This window comes from Macrobrachium nipponense, chromosome 44, assembly GCF_015104395.2.
Source record: "Macrobrachium nipponense isolate FS-2020 chromosome 44, ASM1510439v2, whole genome shotgun sequence".
NCBI lineage: Eukaryota > Metazoa > Arthropoda > Malacostraca > Decapoda > Palaemonidae > Macrobrachium > Macrobrachium nipponense.
In genome coordinates this window covers 51,153,441-51,179,329 of record NC_087221.1, presented here as the reverse complement: position 1 = coordinate 51,179,329, position 25,889 = coordinate 51,153,441, and the positions used below count along the sequence as shown (strand labels likewise).

Sequence of the window (25,889 nt, the reverse complement as noted above, 5' to 3'; positions counted from 1 at the left end):
TTCGGAAATGGTATAAATTTCATACTTGCATATTTTCTCCAAAATGCTCTTGCTGGAGTTATGGAACTTATACCATTTAATATATATTATTGCTTTTTATTCAGGGGACCTAATTTACTTAGTTAATGGGTATTTATATATAACGTGTCTAAATAGATCCACCAGTTATGCATGCGCCATAACATTTACTAGTAATTCTCCTTCATGCTATGAAATTTTGTTGTAAAGGAAAACTGTAGGTCTTGTTGGTTTGCCATTTGCTCAAAGAATAATTTGTGGATTTAAAAAAAAAAAATGTTTTCTCTAATATAATCGTAGGCATCTACACAGCGGACAAATGAACAGAGATTTTTGTCTTTAGTTACAATTGGCTATACTTAAAACATCTGCATTGTCTGGAGTGTTTACAATGTGTTCAAGAAAAATAGGATTGTGGTTAGGTTACTCCCATGAAGAAATCCACTTAAGATGGACGACGGATGACCGTGCGGTGAGGTCAGTGGGAGAATACTTATATAAATAGATGCTATGTATACTCAAAACAATGTCATTGCCATCTATAATATCTTACACAATCTAGCATGTTACCTAATAAGTTGCCACTGCGTAGAAGGCTGTATTGAAGTTGACTTCGAAAATGAAATAAGGGACTGGAAATATCTGATTAATGAAAAAGAAGAAGAAACTGAAGTAAGAGAGACTAAGGAAAATGTCGAACTAGATAACATTGGTACTTGCTGGATGAAAATGTCAAATGACGAGTGCTTGGTAGAGGAAATAACCACATATGTAGTAGAAGTTCCAAAGAGTCGTCATCATCATGAGCCTGAAGTTATAAACGCTAAAGAAAAAGAACTTGAAAATTTTGAGTATTATGAAGCATTTGAAGAAGTAAAAGATACAGGACAGGAGAAAATTGGTTCAAGGTGGGTCAAAACTGAAAAAGAGAGACAAGATGGGCAGAAGACCAAAATAAAAGCTAGGTTAGTTGCTAGAGGATTCCAGGAAACGGAGAAATCAAAATCAGATCCCCCAACCACCTTGAGAGAGTCTTTCAAGACTTTCATCGCAGTATCGGCTAATGAAGGATTTGAACTGGAGAGCGTCGACATTTCAGCAGCTTTCTTATAGGCCGAAAAACTGGCGCGTGATGTGTTTGTTGAACCACCCAAAGATGTAAAACAGGAAGGAACCATTTGGAAACTGAAAAAGCCAATCTATGGGCTTGAAGACGCAGGTAGGAAATTTTGGCTTAAAGTAGACAAGGTTTTTAAAGCAAGAGGAATGAAAGCACTGCATGGAGATAACGCCTTCTGCTACCTCCACGACGGCAGATCATTACTTGGTATGATTTTATGTCATGTTGATGATTTTTCGATTTCAGGAAAGAGAGAATTTGTGGATATGATCAAGGGTCTTTTAATGAAAAATTTCACGATTTCCAAGGTGGAGTCATCCGAATTCAGATTTACAGGGATTGCTATAGTTAAAACAAGAGAAGGAATAGAAGTAAGCATGGAGGATTATGCCCAATCTATTGAGGAAATCAAAGAAATAAGGAAAATTGGAAATGACGAACCTCTAACAAAAACCGAATATAAAGTTTTCAGGAAGTATGCAGGAAAAATCCAGTGGTTGGCGGAAAATGTCCGACCCGACTTGGATATTGTTGGATTGAACATGTCTATGAAAAATAAAGATGCTACGATCGGTGATCTAAATCAAGAGAAAGCAAAATAAAGTTCGGTAAAATAGGGAAGAAAGAAGACCTGAAAATTTATGGCCTTGGCGATGCGAGTTACAGATGTGACTCAAAGTCAATTGGGGGTAACTTGATTTTAATGGGAAACAAGAAAACTGATATAGTAGCTCCTATATATTGGAAAACAAAAACCATCAAACAAGTCTGCTATTCTGCCAAAGACGCCGAAACGAGGAACTTAACTAAATTAGTAGATGACAGTGTTTATTTAGCAAAAAGTGTTGAACAACTTATGTTTGGAGAAATAGGAGGAAAAATTCCAGTAAAACTGTTCACGGACAGCAGACCAACGCTGGAAAGTATAGCATCATCAAAACAAGTAGAAAGAAAATTGTTAAGAAATGCAGTGGCAGACTTGAAGGAGAAACTAATTCATAAAGAAGTAGAATCATATAGTTGGCTGAATACTAAAGACATGATAGCAGACATATTAACAAAGGAAAATAAAGAGAGTGATGACATGGTGGATGTCTTAGTTAGGGGAAGACTTAGAATGGCTTAAATGAAGACAATCTTGTTCATTTTAAAAACGATGAGTTCAGGCTAGAAAATGTTAAAATTAAAGAGAAGGGAAAAAGGTTTTAAATATATGTGTAATTTCTTTTGCAATTCTTAGATATTTATGCAATGGAATGTTGTACGTGATGTAGACTGTTATAGTTCCTTTATTATGAAATGCTATTGTTTGTATTCATATTACAATGTACGTTTAGGTTTAGCTTGATTTGATAACAATTTTATATTTGTTACAATATTTTATCCATTTTATTATAATCAGTAACTTCTGTATAGATCTGTTTGTTTAACAAAGTAAAACAAAAAAGGAGGGCGGGGGAATAACAGATAACAATCCTTATTGCTTGTTCCCTCGTAACCTTGTTGTCTTGAGATAACAATCCTTATTGCTTGTTCCCTCGTAACCTTGGTGTCTCTGAGACTCGAGCTTTGGTATTGCTCCCGTGTATGTTTTAATTAATAAAGTTCCTGTGTGAAGAACTGACGTCTCCTTCACCTCCCTGGGTACTATAGGCTGTGGGTATTGAAATCTAACAATAACATTAGTGGGAGGTTGTTGTACAATGAAATTTATGTATGGCTGAAATGAAGGTCAGCAGGAAGGTGTATAGAACAAAACTGAAACAAAACCAATGGCTAGAAACACTCTTCGAGAAAAGTAGTGTATGCTATGAGGATGTGTAAGAATAATGGTGGAGTCACATATGGCTCAAGGCTACTCGGGCCAGACTAGCGGTTACAGCCCAAAGCTGTCTGCAATTAGCAAGAGAAAAATGGAATGTCCAGACATTTTCTCGTCCAAAAGACTCACGGGCCACCATGGACCTTAGATGAAGTTTTCCTGTCCAAATTTACCTGCATAACATGCTGCGCAGCTGCCACAGGTGAAGGTGCATCAGGACTTGTGTGACAACCGTCAAATAGAATGAGGTAAAAGTAGTTTGTCTGCTCCGGACGTCTTCCCCCAGCAAGTGATATAGTAACGAGAAATTCTTCCTCATATTTTGTTGGCTTTCACTCACGATAATGAGTCATACCCCTCACTGGATGTATGGTATACCACTCCTGCTTGCTGGTCAACACACAAGAATTGTTAACAATAGGGCTTGGGTTATTCAGTCCTGTCCATGTGACACAGTATAGGTGTCTGTCTCCACTTCATAAGTCCAGGGACTGACAGTTTCTGTGATCTAGAGCTTACCAATACTTTTTACTGATGCCAACGCTAGCAAAAAGACAGTCATGAACAGCAGCTAAATGGGAGCAGAGAACAAGAGAGAGATCCCACTCTGCAGACATGACTGTTCGGGGTGAAAATTACTAGTCCAATCTCCTCATGATTCTGTCGAGCATGCAGAGCTTTCACATGGATGAGATATCCTTGCACTTCCGGTGAAAGACATGGCTCAGGGGAAAGTGATGGCTCTGCACTGCAGGGACTGAGGGGAGCATATCTTACTGGAAATAGTTTAGAGAACCTGTGATTTGCTGAAGAATGTAAGTGGCGAGTTATAGAATGATCCACTTCTAGTAAATGGCCACTGAGGATTGCCTGATTCTTCTGCCCATCTTGCCTGCAGTCCTTCACAAAAGGCCCCCTCCCCCTCTCTCAGGCAATTCTAGACAGTCTCTGGTGTGAAGTTAAAGGGCTTCAACAGACTGGTGGATCCTCAGCAGATGGGCCTGATGAAGGAGTGGCCCATGCAGGAATCTCTAAGTGCCTTCACCAATACTAAGGCAGTTGACTTGGAGTACAAAATTTCTCAGCTTCTAACGATTCTCTCCGGGTGTCGGTGGGTGCTGAGGCATGGTAGGTAAGAAACTGGGTTGGGAACAGAGAGTAAATAAAAATAGGAAAGCACTGAATGAGGCTAGGCTAACCTGCAAGATTAGGCCTAAAAATACTCACTAGGGCTGGTACCCACAGCATTTCGAAAAAGAAGCAGAGCAAACATTTTCTGCTGGTTTGCTACAACTGAACTAAAGCATGATTTGATGCCATGTCTTGTTGGCGCTACAATTACTATACTTTATAAAATAAAGATTCATGTCAATCATGACAAGTTGTGTGTATAACCATGCTTTCTGAAAAATTCACTTCCAACAGGTTATCTTTTGGATTCACTTAGAGAAGTTTAAGGTGGAAAACTATCACTTGTTCCTTCCCAAGAAACAACAGCCTTGATTCAACTAATATATAAAGAAGTTAAATGCCCAAGGGACCTTAGCAATGGATGTTCAAGTCCAGGATGATGGTTTTCTTGGAAGACGACGAAGGTATCTTTTATGAAACCCTGAGGAAGAAGACCCAAGAGAAATTGGCTGAGTAAACTTTTAGTTACCTATACAGAAGCTACTGGAAGATGCTTATATTATCCATGATTTTATGGGCTTAGAAGCATCAGATTTTCAGGAAGAACTCAGTGAGGCAGACAGCAAGGTAACACATAGTATGTCTCAGCCAAAACAGAGAAGAGTTCAAGTGCATGATTGAAAATCTCTCATTAACAGCAAACGAGGAGACAACCCGAGGCTCTTACATGTCAAGGAGTCTTATGCAGCTGCTAATTAGAATTCCTTCCCCTAAAGCCTGGATGCTGTTGGGCTCGACATGAAGCTTTAGCCTTAGCCTGGGCCCTTTGGGATCTTACATTACCCAGAAGGACCACCTTCCCTACTAAAAGGCACTTAAGACATCCTTCACCTACATACATTGGAATAAAAATGCAATTTTGCCACCCATCTTCATAATCAAGGAGTTTGTTTGTTTGTATGGTTTTTTTACGTTGCATGGAACCAGAGGCTAATCAGCAACGGGACCAACGGCTTTACGTGACTTCCGAACCACGTTGAGAGTGAACTTCTATCACCAGAAAACAATCAAGGAGTAAAGTTATACTGTCTTAGATTATGCATCCCGAGTTACTCCTCAACAGAAATAACTGTTCAAGACAGTTAACATTTTCTTAATGGCAGCTATGCTGTTACTTGCAGCTTTCTAGACTAAGTAAAAGCTATAGAGGGTTTGTATGTTTAATCTAGCATCAGATATAGCCTACCTTAGGGTATACTGTGGACACTCCCAAGTGCGTACTTTGCGCATTCAATCCTAAAACTCCTAGTTCCCATTAATGGAAGATTCTCCTGTATAACATTCCCATCTTGATTTGTATACACCTTCCTGGACTTTAATCCAGTTCCAAATACACATGCTTGCATTCTAAATGCTACGCTACACAGAATGACTAAGAACAAAATTGAACATTTGACTATACAAAACCATACATATTGTAGTACCATTAAATCCCTCACACAGACCATTTTACCATTATTTATACGTATATTTGTAGCAAAATTGTATTACTGCACTTTACAGCACTTTAAAATTACTATGATGCATCAAACAAGAATAACTAGGATAAGAAAATGTTCAATTTGACTAGAGAGTGTATTTCATAATGACAAAATAAAATCTTATGTAATTCTTAATATTAAATTAAAAATATTCTAAAAGTTAACTTTATTAAGGAATAGAAATTCTCAAAATACACTCATGAAAAACCTAAGGAAGGAGAGAGAGAGAGAGAGAGAGAGAGAGAGAGAGAGAGAGAGAGAGAGAGAGAGAGAGAGAGAGAGAGAGACTCTACAGATTTAAAATATGAATACGCATCATTGTTCCCTTATCAACAGAGAATAAAAACTCCCTCAGAGCTAACAATATGATTTAATTCCTGAAAATTTTTCACAAAAACTTCTATTCACATCCCTAATATGAGAATATCAAGTAAACGGTAGATATTCTCAATGTAAGTTGCTACATTACCAGTGTTTGAAGGGGCACATTACTGAATTTTCCTCTTCTCGTTTTTAATGTAGGGATTAGTTTTTCAAAGCTGGATTTTTTAATGAAGTATAGTAGGGTGGCTGTAGAACCATTCACAAACACTGTGTAATCATGCAGTCTCTATACAAGTCATAAAACTTCATTATGAATACATTACACTATGACACATCATATACAACAGCACAATAAATATTATGTAACAGCACACTACCGTTACTCTAAAACAAAAACAAATATGCATTTCTAATACTAAAGCTTCCACAAGCTTCTGTTATATGATGGTGCTCCCCAATTAGATGAGCTTTCAATTGCCTTCCTGCAATGACAAAAAATTTATAATTAGCATGTAGTCAATACATATAGTCAACTTGCAATATATATACTATAAAGTGGAAGTATGTTATGTACTGTTTACTGCAGTATAAAGTTCAAGCTTCAACTAATCTGACCATTTCCATTTGTTTGCAAATTATACAGTAAACATTTATGTTTAAAGGTAATCACATATGGCAGCTCGGTTAGGGACTATGCAGTGCTTCTTTTCTGTAAAAATGATATTGTTAGTATACAATAAAGTTTTGTACATACTTACCCGGCAGATATATACTTAGCTATAGTCTCCGACGTCCCAACAGAATTCAAAACTCGCGGCACACGCGACAGGTAGGTCAGGTGACCAGCCTACTCCCGCTGCTGGGTGGCGGGAATAGGAACCATTCCCGTTTTCTAACCAGAATTTTTCTCTTCCACCTGTCTCCTGAGGGGAGGCTGGGCGGGCCATTAATCGTATATATCTGCCAGGTAAGTATGTACAAAACTTTATTGTATACTAACAATATCATTTTTGTACATGCAACTTCCCCGGCAGATATATACTTAGCTGATTGACACCCTTGGTGGAGGGCAAGAGACAGTTACATACTAAATATTAATGAATATAAAAACGGGGAAACAACATACGTTGTATACAAGTATATTAAAAAAAAAAAACAACCTTGGTTCCTACCTGATATGGAAGAAGACTTCATTGATACTGTCTATGAGTCTGCTTGCCATCAGAGTTTCAGAGAGGATGAGACCTGTGACTGATAACCCTTTCGGATCATGCCAATGGGGGCTTACCCGCTTACATGGCAGAGCCTTTTCTTGGATCGTACCAATGGGGGCTGACCCACTTACATGGCAGAACCTTGACCTGTATCATACCAACGGGGGCTAACCCTCTTACATGATAGAGCTTTAGGTAACTAAGACACTACAAGGAGCATAACGACCAATCCCGACCACCTGACCACACTAACATGTTAGAAACTACGATTTGAAAGGGGTCAATTCCTGCACCCTCTTTCAATCGACCAAATAAACGCACCAAAAACCATTAAAAACCTTAACCTAACAAAACTAAAAAGGATTGGGTTCAGCTCCCTGTCCCAGCAACGAATCCGCAGATACGTAAGCTCCTAGAGTAAAGCATTTATCGTACGTCACTTGAATGTCTCTCAAGTAATGGGATGCAAAGACTGAATTGCATCTCCAAAAAGTTGACTCCACTAGAGTCTGTATCGACAAGTTCTTGTGGAATGCTAAAGAGGTAGCGACTGCTCTTACCTCGTGAGCTTTAACTCTAAGGAGGTCCAGTTGTTCTTCTTTACACGCTAAATGGGCTTCCTTGATTACATCTTTGATGAAGAACGCCTGAGCATTTTTTTGAGTATCTGTCTTCTGGGATCTCTAACTGAGCACCATAAACTATCCTTACTCCCCTTTAGTTCGTTCTTCCTCTCTAAGTAGAACTTAAGGCTTCTAACCGGGCAAAGAGCCCTTTCTTGTTCTGTACCCACTAGAGACGAAAGTCCTTTTACCTCGAAGGTTCTAGGCCAAGGCTTCGAAGGGTTTTCATTCTTCGCCAGAAACATCGGTTTGAAGGAACAAAACGCCGAGTCGTTCCTGAAGCCAACATTATGCTCTAAGGCTTGTAGTTCGCTTACTCTTTTTGCTGAGGCTAGCGCGACCAGGAATAACGACTTCCTTGTTAGATCTCTGAACGTAGCCTTACGGGGAGGTTCGAATTTGGGGGTCATCAAGTACTTTAGGACCACATCCAGGTTCAAACTAGGTGCTCTAATACTTCTAGTCTTCGACGTCTCGAAAGATCTAATCAGATCATGTAAATCTTTGTCTTCTGCAATGTTAAGGCCTCTATGCCTGAAGACTGACGAAAGCATACTTTTATAGCCCTTAATTGTAGAGACTGCTAGAATACATTTTTCCTTCAAGTAAAGGAGGAAATCAGCTATATCTGTCACAGAGGTACTGGAAGAGGATATCTTCTGAGCTCTACACCATCTGCGAAACACATCCCACTTCGACTGGTAGACTCAAATAGTAGATGGCCTCCTTGCTCTTGCGATAGCTTTCGCAACTTCTCGAGAAAAACCTCTCGTTCTGACAAGTCCTTCGATAGTCTGAAGGCAGTTAGAGCGAGAGCGGGCAGGTTTTTGTGATACCTGTCGAAGTGGGGTTGTCTGAGAAGATCGCTCCTGTTTGGGAGAGATCTCGGAAAGTCTACTATCCATCCCAGTACCTCTTGTGAACCAGTTTTGGGGCGTCTGGCCAGAACGGGGCTAAGAGGGTCAGTTTGGTTCCCTCTGCTGCTGCAAACTTCCTTACTACTTCCGATACGATCTTGAACGGTGGAAAAGCATACCCGTCTATTCCGGACCAATCGCGGAGAAGGCCGTCCACATAAATCGCCCTTGGATCGGCGATCGGGGAGCAGTAATTTTCCAGCCTGTTGATCCAATGGGTGGCAAAAAGATCTATATTTGGTCTCCCCCAGAGGTTCCATAGTCTGTTGCATACCTCCTGATGCAACGTCCATTCTGTAGACAGTACTTGGTCTCTCCTGCTCAGAAGGTCGGCTCTTACATTTTTCTCTCCTTGAATGAATCTCGTCAGGAGAGTGATTCTTCTCTCTTCTGCCCAAAGCAGTAGTTCTCTTGCCTTTTCGTAAAGGGAGAACGAGTGTGTCCCTCCTTGCTTCCTGATGTAAGCTAAGGCTGTTGTGTTGTCCGAATTGATCTGTAGGACTGAACCTGAGATCTGAGCCTCGAAGTGTATGAGAGACAGGTGAATCGCTGTCAATTCCTTCAAATTGATGTGCCAGGACACCTGTTCTTCCCTCCAGGTGCCTGACACTTCTCTCGTCCCTAGAGTGGCTCCCCACCCCGCATCTGAGGCGTCGGAATATAACACTAGCCGAGGGTTCGGAACGTGAAGGGATACTCCTTCGTTGAGCCTGCACGGATTCATCCACCAAAGAAGGTCCTCCTTTATTTCCTTCGTAATCTGGAAGGAATCGGACAGATTTTGAGATCGCTGATCCCAATGTTCTCTTAGGTAGAACTGTAAAGGCCTTAGGTGAAGCCTTCCTAGAGAAATGAACTGTTCCAACGAGGAAAGGGTCCCCAGAAGACTCATCCATTCCCTTGCGGAACATTGTTCTTTCTCTAGGAAGGTTGCTACTTTTTCCAAGCAGCGGTTCTGTCTTTCCTGTGATGGAAATACATGAAAACCCCGAGAATCCATCCGAATCCCCAGATAAACAATGTTCTGCTGGGGAATCATCTGGGATTTCTCGAGGTTTACTAACAGTCCCAAGGACTGTGTTAACTTCAGTGTCAGATTTAAGTCTCACTGGGTCTTGACGAACGGCCTTCGAGAAGACCTTCCTCTCTTCTCCGATCGTCTACTTCTGAGAGAGGATCTAGGGGCAGACCTTCCCCGAAAGGGCTGCTGGAAGGGAACTTTCTCCTTCTTCGATACCTGAACAGCAGGTTTTAGTCTTTTAGCTGACTGGGCCAACAGGTCCTGTGTGGCCTTTTCTGATAAGGTCCTTGTAATATCCCTCACTATTTCCTGAGGAAAGAGGTGACTAGAGAGGGGCGCGTATAACAGGGAGGATCTCTGCAGAGGCGAAACAGATTTTGTTAAGAAGGAGCTAAACACTGCCCTCTTCTTCAGAATACAGGATCCAAAAAGGGATGCCACTTCATTGGAGCCATCCATAACCGCCTTGTCTAGGCAAGTTAATACGCTGCCCAACTCCTCCATGCTAACGAAGTCTGGGTCTTGAGACTTCTTGGCTAAAGCTCCCAAAGCCCAGTCCATGAAATTAAAGACTTCGAGAGTCTTGAAACAGGCCCTTTGATGAGATGATCAACCTCACATCCCCCAAGAGGCTTTTGCAGAATGCAGAGAGCGTCGTCTTGATGAATCTACCAGTGCGGAAAAGTCCGCATCTGGTTTTCCCGTTAGCTTGGAAGGAGGACAAGCGAATACCGTCTTCCCCGCTTCCTTCCTCGATCTGAGCCAGCTCTCGAGGCTCTTCAGAGACTTTCTCATAGAAAGAGTAGGGGTCATCCTGACGAAGGAGGAGTACTTCGACAGTTTCGTGCTGGATAATAAAGATCCCGGAGAAGGGGGATCCGACGGGCGTAGCGAGTCTCCAAACACTTGCAACAAAAGAGAAGCAAGTCTCTTATAGTCCGAAACTCCTGCATCTTTGGGGATTTCTTCTTCCGAAACTTCTTCCAAAAGAGCTACAGGCGAAGAGGGCTTTCCCTTTTCCGGAGTCCGATCCGGAGAAAGAAGCCTTTTTCTCTCGCGAATCCTATCTGCAGGAGAATCCATGTCCACTTGTTGGATATTATCCGAAAACTTGGTCCTATCCCCTCCTTCCCTGCAAGAGTCCTGTTTTAGTTTCCCTATACTCGGGCTTCTGATCTGCTCCTTGCGCCTGCTAGGAGAGGCGCTTGCGTTCTGAATAAGACGCCTGTGAGGCGAAGAGCGCCTGCGAGGAGAAAGGAGAACATCCTGTTCCTGGCGCCAAGAAGGAGAGGCGCTTGCGTCCTGGTGAGTGCGCCTGGGCCAAGAAGGAGAGGCGCTTGCGTCCTGGTGAGGGCGCCTGGTCCAAGAAGGAGAGGCGCTTGCGTCCTGTTGAGGACGCTTGGAAGGCGAAATGCGCCTGCGAGGAGAAAGGAGAACCCTTTGTTCCCGTCGTCCAGTAGAAGAGGCGCTTGCGTCCTGGTAACTGCGTCTAGCAGGAGAAAAGCTCCTTTTATCTTTGCGTCCAGTCGGAGAGGCGCTTGATTCTCTCCTAGACCTCCTGGGAGGCGAAGAGCACTCGTCAAAATCATGGTGCCTACTCGGCGAGACTCTTGCGTCCTTAGAAGGATATCTATAAGATCCTACGGGACTCCTGATTCCTGGGCACTTGCCGGAGGGAGAGGGTTGTTCCTTCGAGAATCGTCTAGATGAACGAAAGCTCCTTCTTTCTTGCGGAGCTCTGAAAAGAGAGGGGCTCTCTTCTCTACCGGAGCTCTTAGCAGAACGAATTCTCTCACGAGAAATCCGCGAAAAATCAGGTGGAAGGAGGCTCTCAGGCTCCTGGTACTTGTCATGAGAGGCGCAATTGCCTCTAGAAAAACTCCTGGGAGAACTCTTGCTCACAGGGAGTTTCCGATCAGCGAGCTTAGAAGGAGAGGACATACGAGTCCTGTCATAACTAACTGAAGAAGGTTTCGCTGGGGACGAAAACCTTTCAGGCGAGGAGCGTCTGCTGGCGCCAGGGCACCTACTCTCTGAGGCTCTCCTAACAGAACTCTTGATGGGAAGAGAAACGTCTTTCTTCCTAGAAGAGCCTTCTGAAAGAACTCCTACTAAGGCGGACAACTGCTGCTGGAGTCCTACCAAAACTTCCTTTGTCTTGTGAGCAAAAAACCTTCCGAGAAAGAGTCAGGAGATCTCGTAGCTCTCTTCTTACGAGTCAGAGAATACTCCGAAAAGGTTCAGGACTGGAATGCAAAGATTCGCTTGCTGGCGTTTTCCAGGTTCTCTTAAGAGGGCGCGACTTAGAGGTAGAACTCCATCCTCTTCTTGGGGACGAAGAGTCCGAGTCAGAAAAGCACTTCCTGAGGACGCTTTTGCAATAGCTGTCCTTGGCAGCCTGGGAAGCGGCTACAGGATCTGCCGAAGGGACGCCTGACCGTTGGGAATACTCTACATCCCCCTTGCGGCTTTTCGACATTCCTCCTCCCTTGGTCATGGGAGTCTGAAAGAGTCTAGGCCTAGGAGCAATGCGGAGTCGGTCAGACGCCCCCTCCACTTCACTGGGGACACTGCACAAATCACTGCACACGTCACTGCGCTTACCTGTCTCCTTCATCGCTTGCAGTTGCGATTTTAAGTTGATAATTGAGCTCTCAATTGCAGCCATTTCTGTAGACGCATCCACAGGTTCCCCTGCTGGGGGAAGGGGCTGAAACCAAACTATGAGCAGGTGAATTAACAGAAGAGTTAGGAGCTACTTCCTGCTCAATAGAGCAGGATCTACTTGAGCTTCTGATGGAAGCCCTCCTAACTCTATCTTTCTCAAGTTTCCTTACATAAGAAGCCAAGGTCTTCCATTCCACTTCCGTTAAACTCTCACATTCCAGACAGGTATTAGTTGCAGAACAATCATTCCCCCTACATTTTTTACAGACTGTGAGGATCCACCGAAGCTTTCGGTAGCCTCACCTTACATTCCTCTTTCGTACACACTCTAAATACAGGTACCACGTCAGACATTTTAAAGAGAATCCAAAAAACGGTCCACGATAAGCGTATGCCAAAGCCAAAGATCAATATACATCACCAAAGGTCAAACAGATAATCCTCGGCCAACGAGAAAAGAATTCCAAAGCAGGAGGTACCAACAACGGTGTTGTTGTTACCGGCGACAGAAAAATTCTGATTAGAAAACGGGAATGGTTCCTATTCCCGCCACCCAGCGGCGGGAGTGGGCTGGTCACCTGACCTACCTGTTGCGTGTGCCGCGAGTTTTGAATTCTGTCGGGACGTCGGAGACTATAGCTAAGTATATATCTGCCGGGGAAGTTGCATGTACAAAAAGAGAACCTACAAACTATTGGCTTCTGGGGCCTCACTGTGATGCACTATCTTCACTCCACTTCCCCAAGGTCTCTTGCAATTTCTTGTGCATTCAAAGAAAGACTGTAAAGTCTGGCTATAACCTTTACTATAAATATCCCAAGATTCTGGACCTTCATAAGGTTAGTCAAGGACTATTTTAAAATACTCATTGAATATTAGAGCATTAAAAAGTTAGAAAGCTGAAAAGAAAATGCAAAGGACCTTTACTACTGAAAATCTGTGATGTGCAGGTTACAGTGTTTATGTAATTTCAATGTAATGGAAACTATTATAGTATGATAGAAATGTTATTTCATGATAAAATAAATTTTTTTTTGAACATACTCACCTGGTAGTTATATATATAGCTTACGTCCCTGACGTCCCCACCGGTTCAGAATTTCAAACTCGCGGCAATCGCCCGATTGGGTAGTCCCAGGTGCACCACCTGTGCGCCCTTCTACCAGTTACGTAGCACCATACCACTATTCCTCAGATCTTCCATGCCCCATAGTTCTAGAGGGAGGAGGGTGGGAATTTAATTATATATAACTACCAGGTGAGTATGTTCAAAATTTATTTTATCATGAAAATAACATTTTCAACACTCTAACTCACCTGGTAGTTATATATATAGCTGATTAACACTTTGGTGGAGGGGGTCAGAAACAGCTATCATCGTTGGAATTGACCTAAGTGTTAATAAAAAAACAAACTTACGGTTCGTACCTGTTAAGGAGCTGACTTTAATGATATCCTGTCTCATTGTGTCTGCTTTCCTTATGAGGTCCAGCGATCCCACCCGAGGGGGCTGAAGACCTCTTGGAGACTGTCAACCGGTCAAACCTCTATGTGACTAAGACTCCCTACAATACTCTTGTTCCGGGCACTACTAAGGAACAAGTTGATCACCTGACTAAAGATCAATGATTGTGGAAGACTGCATCCGTCATCCACAAACAACCATAACTTTTCAATAGTTTCCAAGAGAAGAAAAGAGTATTGGATTATGGGTTTTTAAGGGGTAGACCTTTTTCCCACTACTGAAAGAGCTGCTACAACGGACCCAGTGTGTAGCAGTCTTCATATACAAAGTTTGTCACTTGCGTAAGATAGTGCGACGCAAAAACTGACTTGCTCCTCCAGAATGTTGCGTCCAGGATAGTTCTGAAGAGATCTATTTTGTTTTAAATGCTACCGAGGTTGCTACAAGCTCTAACCTCGTGAGTCTTAACTTTTTAAGTAGCTTCATATCTGCTTCAGTACATGCTGAATGCGCTTCCCTAATTAATTGCCTTATAAAAAAGGATAGCGCATTCTTCGACATTTGCAGAGAGGGTTTCTTGACCGAACACCAAAGCCCTTCTGAAGTGCCAACGTATTTGTCTCGTTCTCTCCAAGTAATGCCTCAGAGACCTTACCGGACAAAGAACTCTCTCTACTTCCTCACCCTGAGATCCGAGAGGTTTCGGAATTTCGAATGACTTGGGCCAGGGTTGAGAGGGCGTTCGTTTTTGTGCTAGGAATCCCAACTGTAGCGAGCAGATGGCTTTTGCCCTGTCTGAACCTACAGTTTTGCTGAAGGCTGGATTTCGCTGACCTCTTTGCTGTTGCTAGGCTAATCAGGAACAGAGTTTTCATGGTGAGGTCCTTAGGGATGTTTCCTGTAAGGGTTCGAACCTGTCACTCATGAGAAACTTGAGGACTACATCCAAATTCCAAGATGTTGAGGATTGTATTCTTTCCTTAGTTGTCTCGAAGGATCTAAGAAGATCTTGTAGATCCTTATTATCAGATAGATTAAGGTTTCTATGGCCTGAAGACAGCTGCTAGCATGCTCCTATAACCCTTGATAGTAGAAGCAGAAAGTTACGTCTCTTCTTGAGGTTAGGTAGCAGAAAATCTGCTATCTGATCACGAGGTACTGGAAGAGGAAATAGAGTGTCCCTGCACCATCCTCTAAAAGTCTCCCACTTCGATGGTATAACCTTAATGGTTGAAGACCTCCTCGCTTCTTGCAAATTGCACTCGCTGCCTCCCTCGAAAATCCTCTAGCTCTTGTGAGTTTTTTTTCGATAGTCTGAAGGCAGTTAGCTGAAGAGCTTGGAGGTTTTGGTGATACCTTTCCAAGTGGGGCTGTTTGAGTAGATCTACTCTTAACGGAAGGCTTCTTGGGGTGTCCACCATCCATTCCAGTACCTCTGTGAACCATTCTCTTGTCGGCCAGAAGGGTGCCACTAGAGTCATCCTGGTTCCTTCGTGAGCCACAAACTTTTGTAAAACACTCTGTGTACCACTTTGAATGGGGGAAAGGCGTACACGTCTAGATGTGTCCAATTCAGAAGGAACGCATCTATGTGGATTGCTTCGGGGTCTGGGACTGGAGAACAGTAAGTCCTCCATCCGTCTTGTCTGGCGCTGTTGCAAAAGAGATCTATGCAAGGGCGCCCCCAGATTCGCCATGACGTCTTGCAAACTTCCTGATGGAGAGTCCATTCTGTTGTCAAGACTTGATGTTTTCTGCTTCAGGATGTCTGCTCTCACATTCTTTTCTCCCTGAATGAAGCGTGTTACCAGAATCACGTTTTTCCTTTTGTCCAGAGGAGCAGTTCTCTTGCTGCTCTGTACAGAGAGACTGAGTGAGTCCCGCCTTGTTTGCTGATGTAGGCCAATGCCGTTGTGTTGTCGGAGTGACCTGTACCACCTTGTTCCGGACTACGCTCTCTAATTCCTTGAGAGCTAGGAAAACTGGCAGTCAATTCTTTCAGATTGATGTGGAACTTTACTTGCTCCTTGTTCAGAAGCCCGAGACTTCTAACTTCCCCAGTGTTGCTCCCCAGCCCGAGTCCGAGGCGTCGGAAAACAACACTAGGTCTGGGTTCCTCTGCTCTAGGGAGAGGCCTTCCTGGAGCTTGACGGGATCGTTCCACCACTGTAGATAGTGTTTCATGTCGTTCGAAACAGGAATACACATTGACTCTAGTGTCTTCTTCTTGTCCCACAATGCTGATTTAGATGAAACTGCAGAGGGCGTAGGTTCAGTCTTCCCAAGGAGACAAACTGTTTCTAGCGAGGAAAAGGTCCCCAGCAGACTCATCCACTCCCTCGCGAGCACTTCTGTTTCTTTAGGAAGTTTCTTATTTTCTCTAAAGCTTGTTCCGTTTCTCAATGTGGACGGAAAAAGCCCGAAAACCTGACTCTGAATCCTCATCCCCAGTACAAGATTTCCTGGGATGGGATCAGTTGGGATTTCTGGTGGTTTATCAGAAGGCCTAGGTCTTCTGATAATCAGAAATTGTTTTCTGAAGATTCTCCAGACAGTTGGCGTAGGAATGGGCTCTGAGGAGCCAATCGTCCAGATACAATGAGCTCTGATGCGTTTCTTGTGTAGCATTGCTGCTACGTTGCTCATAAGTTTTGTGAAAATTTGAGGTGCGGTATTTAGACCGAAACAAAGAGCTCGGAATTGAAAATGTTTCTGTCTTGTAAACAAATCTTAGGTACTTTCTGGAGTTTGGGTGGATCGGGACGTGAAAATAAGCATCCTGGAGATCCAACGAAACCATCCAGTCGTCTCGTCTGACTGCAGCAAGAACTGATTTCGTTGTCTCCATAGTGAATTTTGTTTCTTCACGAAAAAATTCAGGGAACTCACGTCCAAAATCGGTCTCCATCCGCCCGAGTTCTTGGGGACCAGGAATAATCGATTGTAAAACCCCGGAGATTCCAGGTTCTGAACTCTTTCTATTGCTTCCTTCTGAATTAGCATAGAAACCTCTTGTTGTATCGCTAGAGTCTTGGACTCCTCTCTGTACTTGGCTGACAGATCGATCGGTCTTTCTGCTAAGGGGGGTTTTTTGTTTTTTTTTCCAGAAAGGGATCTTGTATCCTTCTTTGAGAAGCTGAATAGACCAAGGATCTGCTCCCTTTTTCTCCCCACCGTGTTTTTGCCAGAAAGTTTTTGAGTCTGGCTCCTACCACTGTCTGAAGAAGAACTTTGTCAGACTTTATTACTTCCTCCTCTGAAGCCTCTTTTCTTGGAGTTTTTTGTAATAGGTCTTGCATTCCCTCTCCTGAGGGTCTACCTCGAAAGGGCCGAGAAACTACGTGGTAGAGGAGTGGTTTCTTTAAGTTTCTGTCCTGCAAAACTTGATGGAACAACTCTCCTTGCTGCTTTAGTCATCAGATCTTGTGTCGCTTTTTGAGTCAGAGCTGAGGATACTTCTTTTACCAAACTATGCGAAAAAGATGAGTCGAAGGGAGCAAAAAGCAGTTCCGCTCTCTGAGTGAGCCGTTACTCCACTCGAAAGAAAAGAACAAAATTGGGCCCTTTTCTCCTTCAAGATTCCAGCTGAGAAAAGGCTGCTAGCTCGTTCGACCCGTCTCGAAGCGCTTTGTCAATGCATGACCATAAGGTGAACGAGTTCTTTCCGTTTTTGGTAGACTTCAAGTTTTCAATTTTCTTTCCCAACGAACCCAGAGTCCAGTCTAGGAAGTTAAAGACTTCGAAGGCTCTAAAAATCCCTTTGAGGAGGTGGTCCATTTCAGAGGAAGACCAAAACACTTTCGTCTTCCCATGGCCGTCCGACGAGAAGAGTCCACAAGACTAGAGAAGTCCCCATGGGAAGAAGCTGGAACTCCCAAACCTAGGGACTTCGCCAGTGTCGTACCAGATGCTGGATCTGAAGCTAATCTGGCCGGAGGAAATGTAAAAAAAGCTGTTTTTTTCCCTGGTCTTTCTTAGAGTCCATCCATTCCTTCATTAATTTCAAGGCTCTTTTCGAAGAGCGCGATAATACCATCTTCGTAAAGTCGGATTCTTTAGAAGCCTTCCCTAAAGTGAACTCTGAAGGTGGAGAACGAGGGCAGCTGGCACAAAACTTTCTGGAAAAAGTTCCGCAAAAACTTTCATAAGCCTTTTAAGATCTGCTGAAGGTTGTAGATCTGTTTGATATTCTTCCTCGGAAACGACTTGCATCTGATCAAAAGGAGAATGGGGGATGTCTTCATTCCTTTCTTCTGATTGAGACACAACTGATGTAGCGATGTCATGTTGCGTTTTTGCATCCTGCTGTCCAGTTTCTTGATGCCTGTAGTCTTGTCGTCCAGTACCTTGATGCCTGGTGTCCTGGCGTCCTGTCTCATGACGATTTTCGTCCTGGCGTCTTGCTTCAAGACGTTTTTTCGTCCTGGCGTCTTGCTTCAGACGTTTTTTCGTCCTTGCGTCTTGCTTCAAGACGTTTTTCGTCCTGGCGTCTTGCTTCAAGACGTTTTTCGTCCTGGCGTCTTGCTTCAGACGTTTTTCCGTCCTGGTGTCTTCCTTCAAGACTTCTTTCGTCCTGGCGTCTTGCTTCAAGACGCTTATCGTCCTGCTGTCTTGCTTCAAGATGTTTTTCATCCTGGCGTCTTGCTTTAAAACGTTTTTCGTCCTGGCGTTTAACAGTAAGAGTAGCAGGTTGATATGACTGCATAAGAGGAGAGTTTCTGCTTAAAATCTTGCAGTACGAACCAAAAAATGTGGAGCTTCTTGCTGCTGGGAACAGACTAGAGAAGTTGCAAAGTCAATCTCTCTCTCTTCATTCTGTTCGTCTTGAGATGAAAGGCCTGAAGAACGCCAATCCGAAGGAGGAGCAGGAGCATGCACTGAAGGCATCCAATCGTCCGATGCTTCCTTTACTCCTATCAAAGACGACGGCCGCCGGTGCGGTATCTTACGTCTTATATTGGTTGGAGAGCAAACATCGGAGACGAAAGAGAAGCGAACAGGAGTTGTAGCACGCACCGAAAGTCTCCCTTCGTCCGATCCTTCCTTACTCCTGCCAAAGACGACGGCCGCTTGTGGCCGCACATCATGCGTCTTGATTTGGCAGGAGAGCAAGCATCGGAATCGAAAGAGAAACGATCCGGAGTGCAGTTTGCACCGAAGGTTTCCCCCTTTCCAATATTTCCTTGCCTCCTACCAAAGACGATGGTCGCCTGTGCGACGTCTTACGTCTTAATTTGGTAGGAGAGCAAATATCGGAACTGAAGGGAAGCGCTCGGGGCTGCTCCAATGACTACATCCTGGACGCTCTTGACGTATATCGTCCTGGCGTCCAGTATCAAGACGCCTCGGCGTCCTGGGATTTCCTTTTAATGGGTCTGGATTTAGAAGTCTGACGCCAGCCCCGTCTGGGTACTAATGCGTCGTCAGAAGACGAAGAAAACACTTTAACCTCGTCCTTTTCTATAGCGAGGGTGAGCGTCCTGGGGATCGTCTACAGGTACGCTCGAGGGGACGACCGCGCTCGGGAGCTAAAACCTCTCGCCTCCCTTCGTCGGTCGACTTTCCTTCTCACAGGGGTTGGTGAGCTTGGAAGAGGTCTAGGACTAGGAGCACGACAATGTCCGAGCGGCCGCACCCTCCACTGCACTTGCACTAATTTCACTATTCACTTTAATATCTCTCATATTAGACCATAATTTATCCCCTGTCTTGTGCCAGGGATTCTACCCGTGACCAAGGGGCTTGAATGGCCGTCATCATGTCCTGTAATGATGGACTTTTACCTGTTTCTGGAAACTGGATTTGGTAATGATACAACAGGAGGAGGATCAATAGGATTATCGAGGGATAGAGAACTATCTATTCCTTGACTGTCTATGGAGGAGCGAGACAAGGTCTTCTTCGCTCTCCTTATCCTATCCTTCTCTAATTTACGCACATAGCGGTAATATTCAATCCATTCAGTCTCAGGCAAGCTACACATTCATCACATCTATCACCTATCTCACAAACTTTTCCTCTGCATTTACTACAAATAGAATGAGGATCTAAAGAGGATTTAGCAAGTCTAGTCTTGCAACCTTTCACACACATTCTCAAACTTGAAGCAGAATCAACAGACATTATGAGAAATCAAAAGAGAGATCAAAAACAAGCAAAGGTCAAACCAACAATATCGAACGAAATCAAAATCCAATCAAGCGAAGCCAAAGGAAGCCAAGTGTACTTCACCAAATAATACTGCAAAAGACACGGGCTATAACGAGCGAAAGTTCCAACGATGTAACCGTAGCGGCGGCAGGGAAGATCTGGGGAATAGTTGGTATGGTGCTACGTACCTGGTAGAGGGGGGCGCACAGGTGGTGCACCTGACTACCCAATGGGCGATTGCCGCGAGTTTTGAAATTCTGCCGTGACGTCAGGGACGTAAGCTATATATATAACTACCAGGTGAGTTAGATGTTTGAAAATTATAAGGCATTTTGAGAGAATCTATTGAGTGCAACTTTGAGAGTGAGATGGCCAGCATCAAGTAAAGCTGCAATGCACAGAGGAAAATGCCATTTTCTAACACATGAATTCAAGACCAAAAGAAGTCATCAACTACTTTCTGTCTCTCTCTTAAACATAACACAGAAATTTTATGTCTGAGACCTCTTACATAACCATTCAACATAACACATAATAAAAGCAAGAGGCATGCCAGGTTAAAAACTACCTCCTCATAATCTCTTCAGAGGCCAGAGAAAAGGCACCTGCTTTGAGTCCATGCTCTTACACCATTGACTGTTTCAGTAAGGAATATACGATTAAAGCCTAACAGATAAATTAGTTATATGTACCATTCTTCAGGTAAATACACAGTCTTATAAAGACTGATCTGCATTTGATATTTCTGCACTATCATGTTTCATTATCCATGGGTGCTATAATACACAATGAATAACAAAGAAAAAACTCACCCAAAGTTTGTTTAGGGCAATAAGTGTCGTCGTATGGAGTTGCGGACCGATCAGAGGATTCATCTGGTGCATATAACAACAAAACCAGCTGTAAACAGAAAACATGCTGTAAATACCAAATTATGTACATTTGCATCTCAAAACTATATATTCTTTAAAATTAGAAGTACTCTGTATGTACAAACTTTTATCATTTACATATAAAATATCTGGAAAATTTTCATGACTTTTTAGATACATAACCATTATCTTTCATGTAAATTAGAAGCTTTGTTCAAGGGCATGTAAATAGCACATATGTAACAATGATTCTTGAATTACAAACACTCAGATAATACACTACAACTATAAAACAGGATGAAATATTATCAAAATGCATTTATTCTAGAAAAACTAAATGGTAAAGAAGCTCTTGATGATATATAAGATTTCATAAAGTAATGTCTCCTGAGAGCTATTTCAAGATGGAAAACCTAAGAGGAAGCTCTCAAAAAAAGCAAAGAATATACAGGCATCATCTACCTTAAAATTGCGAGGGACAAACATACTGCAGGCAGTATCACATGTATAGATTATTATATGGAATTTTAGAATTTTTCCCTGTTTGATAGTTACTAAATACCTGACAAACATTCAAATGTCCTTTACAAGTTTTAACATGAAAGACTTTATTTAATAAATACTTATATATGGTACTGTACTTACAATAACCAACAAGCTGCTGCTGTTATTACCAGGATACACTGCATTAAACTGAAATGAAAAAAATAATTTCAGGTTAACTGCATTTTTCCAAACCAACAAACCAACTGACATCTTTAGGAATTTTTTTTATAACACTAATTTTACTTTGGTTATACTGAGGCCTGATCAATTGGGTATGTAGTACTGAAAACAATGAGGCTAATTTATGAACAAAAATAAAAAGTAAAAACTTAAAAGTACTGAAATAGATGTTCATACCAGAAGCCATTATAACTAAAAGCACTCTAAAGAATGCTTTAGATTATTAATTTTATGAAAAACTAACAATAATATGTTGGAGAAAACCAGTATTTTTGGATTAAATTATTAATGCACACTTATGGAAAACACGGAAAAATTATTGGTTCTTTAATTCTAAGTTTTATCAATTAAGTAGGGTCATGAAATTATCCATTTCTTGAAAAACATGCTTATGTTCTCAGTCATGGCTTTTGGATGCAGATGTGCAACTCTTGGATTATTTTGGCTGTACTGTAAAATTTCACTCAAAAGCCTTTTAATGTTGAACATTTCTGTCATTCATTTTGGTAGCAAATTAGGGTTTTACGTCTAGTGAACCTTCTTATCGGGGGATCACAGTGGGAACCTGGTATTTTGGGTAAGGGACAATACAAAAGTGAAATGCAATGTAGTGTATTGTATGTTAACGTCCAAAGGACACTTAGGCAAGTTCTGATTAAGGTAAGGTTTAATGATTATATTTATTCAAAGTGACACCATGTACTATCTCTAAGGGCTCAGTAATGCAGGCTATGTTGGTGAAGGAAGTCCAGGGGCTGTGAAACTTCCCAGACAGGAAAGGCCCTGGTAGCCTAACTTAGGTTGGGTGGTCACAGTTTAATTTACAATGTGAAGGTTTAGTTAGGAATGGGGTTGAGGGTGCAAAACCCCCTGGTCAAATATGGACCCACTGCCCTAGGTTAGGTTAGGTCGCAACTTTATTACTTGAACTACTGTGTCCTTGTTTAGGTTAGGTGGGTTTCTTTTCTCCCACCCAAGTAAGGACTGGGTTTCATAGTTTATCAATTAATAAATATATTTGACGCCTTCTGTGTTAATCCCCTCCCCCACACCAACAACCCAGATTCCCAGTGTGGTCCCCCCCATCATAATTGTATGATATAAGGGAGAAATTGTCAGAAACCTTCAAAGCAAATACTACTCTGAAATATGTTAAAAATATATTGTCAAATGTGAAAAATGATTATTGTCTAAATTAGAAATCTTACCCTTATTTCTTTGGAAGCTAATAAGTTGGGTTAGGTTGAAGTGCATATTTGTGACTTGCAGTAATCTAGGTCTTAACAGGCTATAAAAAAGGAAAGGGAAATGTTTGGATAGGTTGTATGCCTGCTAGGTTAGGTTAGGGTAAGTTAAGCTAGTATAAAGGAAACAACCGACTGGACTAGCTGATCCAGTTTTCACTGCGTGTGGATCCACCCTTCGAAAAAGTACTTTAACACGCCCTGACACCGGAGATGAGAACCAGTCACGAGTCATCGGTGGTGAGAGCAACAGCTCAAGACCTCTACTATCCTTTCAAAGTATGTATTTTCTCCAAAGTTAGAAATTAAGGTCATATTTTAAGATTAAACAGAGGTTAATGAAAGTCTTGCCATGCGCAGTGCAAACATACCTCCATGACGCTTTCAAAACTTTTACTTACAACTCCAAATATTTAGAAGATTGACGCCATCTCGATGTTTGCGGAATCGCTTGTGTCAATACACTTCCTATTCCACGTGCGAAGTCCACACACCACTTGTACCCATAGACGCTGGGGCACTTTCTTCACAAAAATCATAAACAATGACTTCCACCCGCGACTTATCCAAGGAAACTATGATTTTTTGGTAGAAGAAGAAGAAGCGTGCACAAGATAATTAATTAAATAAATAGTTAAATGGCAGTATAAGGTCATGAATTGCATAAATTTTTTACATATTCATGATTATTGACTTGAAAATATTTGTTGTTGAAAAAGTAACTAGATTCCCGACTCAAATATCAACAGTTTTGCTGTGAACGGTACCTACGGCTTTGTTCACACTCTTCTATCGTTTATCAGTGTTGCCAATTGGTATGTGATTACCCTCCAAACTGGGTATAAGACTTACACAAAACCAGGGAAATAAGTGAAATTAGCGGATCTATTTGTAGTATAGTATATGCATATTAGAGCAATTTTATCATTATTGCATTACTATGACAACTAGAATTCATGGAAACAGTTTGTAAATGCATCGCCGTGTGTGTGTGAAGCTCCACTAGATTGGCAACGATGAGTCATTTTGCCGTCTGCTCGTATCTTTAGAAATAACTGTAATTTTTCGGGGTAATTTGGTTGCAAAAAAGGGATAATAGACATGAATTAAATATACATTTTGAAGTAATAAAGTAAAGCTAAACTAAATAATGAGTAAAGTAAACAATTAAGGGAATAAAGCTTTGCACCTCATAAACCGTGTACTTGTGTGCTGCCCGCAACTGTTTGTGGAGTGAGCGCTTAGGAACAAGGAACCGCAACATAGTTCAAGTGCAATTTGGAGTGAATTAAGACCAAAACATGTATAATTACAATCAAATAAGCACCGTGGAATTTCAGTTGTGATGGCAGTAATGATAAAACCACTGATTACAAGGTAAAAATGAATTTCCGTTCAAACCATGACCCCGGGAATAAGAAGTTTTATACTTTCACTTAAATTGTGCTGATTACAACTGCAATCTTGAGTAAGATCAAATAACGTTACATATATACGCTAACATTGCTCAAATGAGTGCTAGGAAGGCTGGGAAAGATGGTGGCTCCGCTGTGCTTACGAACGGCACCTCAAGCGGGTGCCGCCATATTGGATTTCAAAACTGCCTTGAAGACATATTTTACAAAGACCTCACATGCTTATTTTAGTTCGTATGGCGCTTTCATATATCACATTATGTTGACGAAACTACAATCTTTTGAATGGTATGTTTAAAGATGTAATTGTATTCTTGCTCCACCAATCAAATACCAAGTGAATAAGACTGATCCACACGATGACGATGGATCCACTGCAGTGTTTCCCCCTAGTTCCTTTTGTAATAGGTTTCCTTAGCCTAATCCCTTCTTGAATATACCTAGGTAGTACGCCATGGCTCCCTAATGACTTGCGCATCTGTGGAACTACCTCTTACTTCATCTTGCTTATGCTTTTCTGTATTTTAAACATTCAGAATTAGTGATTCATTTCTGACTTATACGTCTGCTTTAAGCTAACACCTATTCTAGGGTTTACTTCCTATACTAGGTCTATAAAGGTAGTCTAGCCTATCTTAAGTTAGCGACGTGTAAGATACTCAAGTCTTAATTCATAATTTACAAGTTAATTTTCTCACATCATTCGTGTAGCTTTAATAAAATGGCAATTCTGAGTATTTATTTACTGTAGGAAAAATACGGGGTCGACATCAGGTGACCTAAGCTTTTCCTTCAGTTGTTACGCCCTCGACGGATATACTACCTACCTACATACGTAACGTGTGAATCGTTTAAACACTCCCTTTGTATGCGTTTCCTAGTTTATTCCTACAAAATGACAAAATAATCGTTGTACGTCACGAAAGGACTTCATTAAATTCATTTAAAGATAAGCTACCTACATAGCGCTTTGCCCATCAGTAGGGAATGGCCTAACATCGCGAAGTACGTAAGACTAAACCTTTCAAATGACCTGATTACTTATCAAATCACTTCTCACCTTCGATTTGGACCTTTTGGGAGTATAATGGGCAAAACAATACCCACCACACCCCAAAATAAGGTCATTAATATCACGGGGATAGCTGCTGCTGCCATCTTGCCTTTTGACGAGTGTCTTGCGAAATGTCAATAACAGGCGGGTGGCAAAACACAACCTTTTAAAAGGAGTAGGCACAACAATACGTAATGTTTCTTTAAGATGTCGCAATAATGTTTCTCACAACGGATACACGTAGATTCTAGATACCTGTGCGTGCTTTTCTTTTATAAATATGATGGAATTGTATATATTAAGCGGCAGATAGCCGTAGCCTTCCAAAATGAAAGAAGTAAAGTAAATTTCTGAAACGAAAAGACCGCATATATACAATCTGCTTGCAGACAACTTTCGAACAGGTGTTTACTATGATATTTTCCCTTTTGGTATAAAGTTCCTCGCTGCCTTTGCATCTAACACCCAACATTGTTCTAGAAACTTTATTCTGGAATTGGCGATAATCTGGAATTGGCAAAATCTTTCGATGTGGTCTCTCGTCTTACCATGATTCATGTTAGTA

General features: G+C 42.0%; 2 protein-coding genes across 2 annotated transcripts in view; one reads left to right on the top strand and one right to left on the bottom strand.

The window, feature by feature from the left end:
* The window catches only part of LOC135204358 (uncharacterized), a 72,863-nt gene that overhangs the window by 19,476 nt on the left and 27,498 nt on the right, over nucleotides 1-25,889 (top strand). The gene's annotated exons all lie outside the window — the stretch shown is intronic.
* On the bottom strand, nucleotides 5,713-25,481 carry LOC135204356 (V-type proton ATPase subunit e-like). The gene is made up of 4 exons (XM_064234563.1): nucleotides 25,331-25,481; nucleotides 21,531-21,578; nucleotides 20,826-20,913; nucleotides 5,713-6,438 (listed from the first exon to the last, which is right to left on the bottom strand). The coding sequence occupies exons 1-4, from the start codon at nucleotides 25,426-25,428 to the stop codon at nucleotides 6,427-6,429; spliced, it is 246 nt and encodes an 81-aa protein (XP_064090633.1). The 5' UTR covers nucleotides 25,429-25,481; the 3' UTR covers nucleotides 5,713-6,426.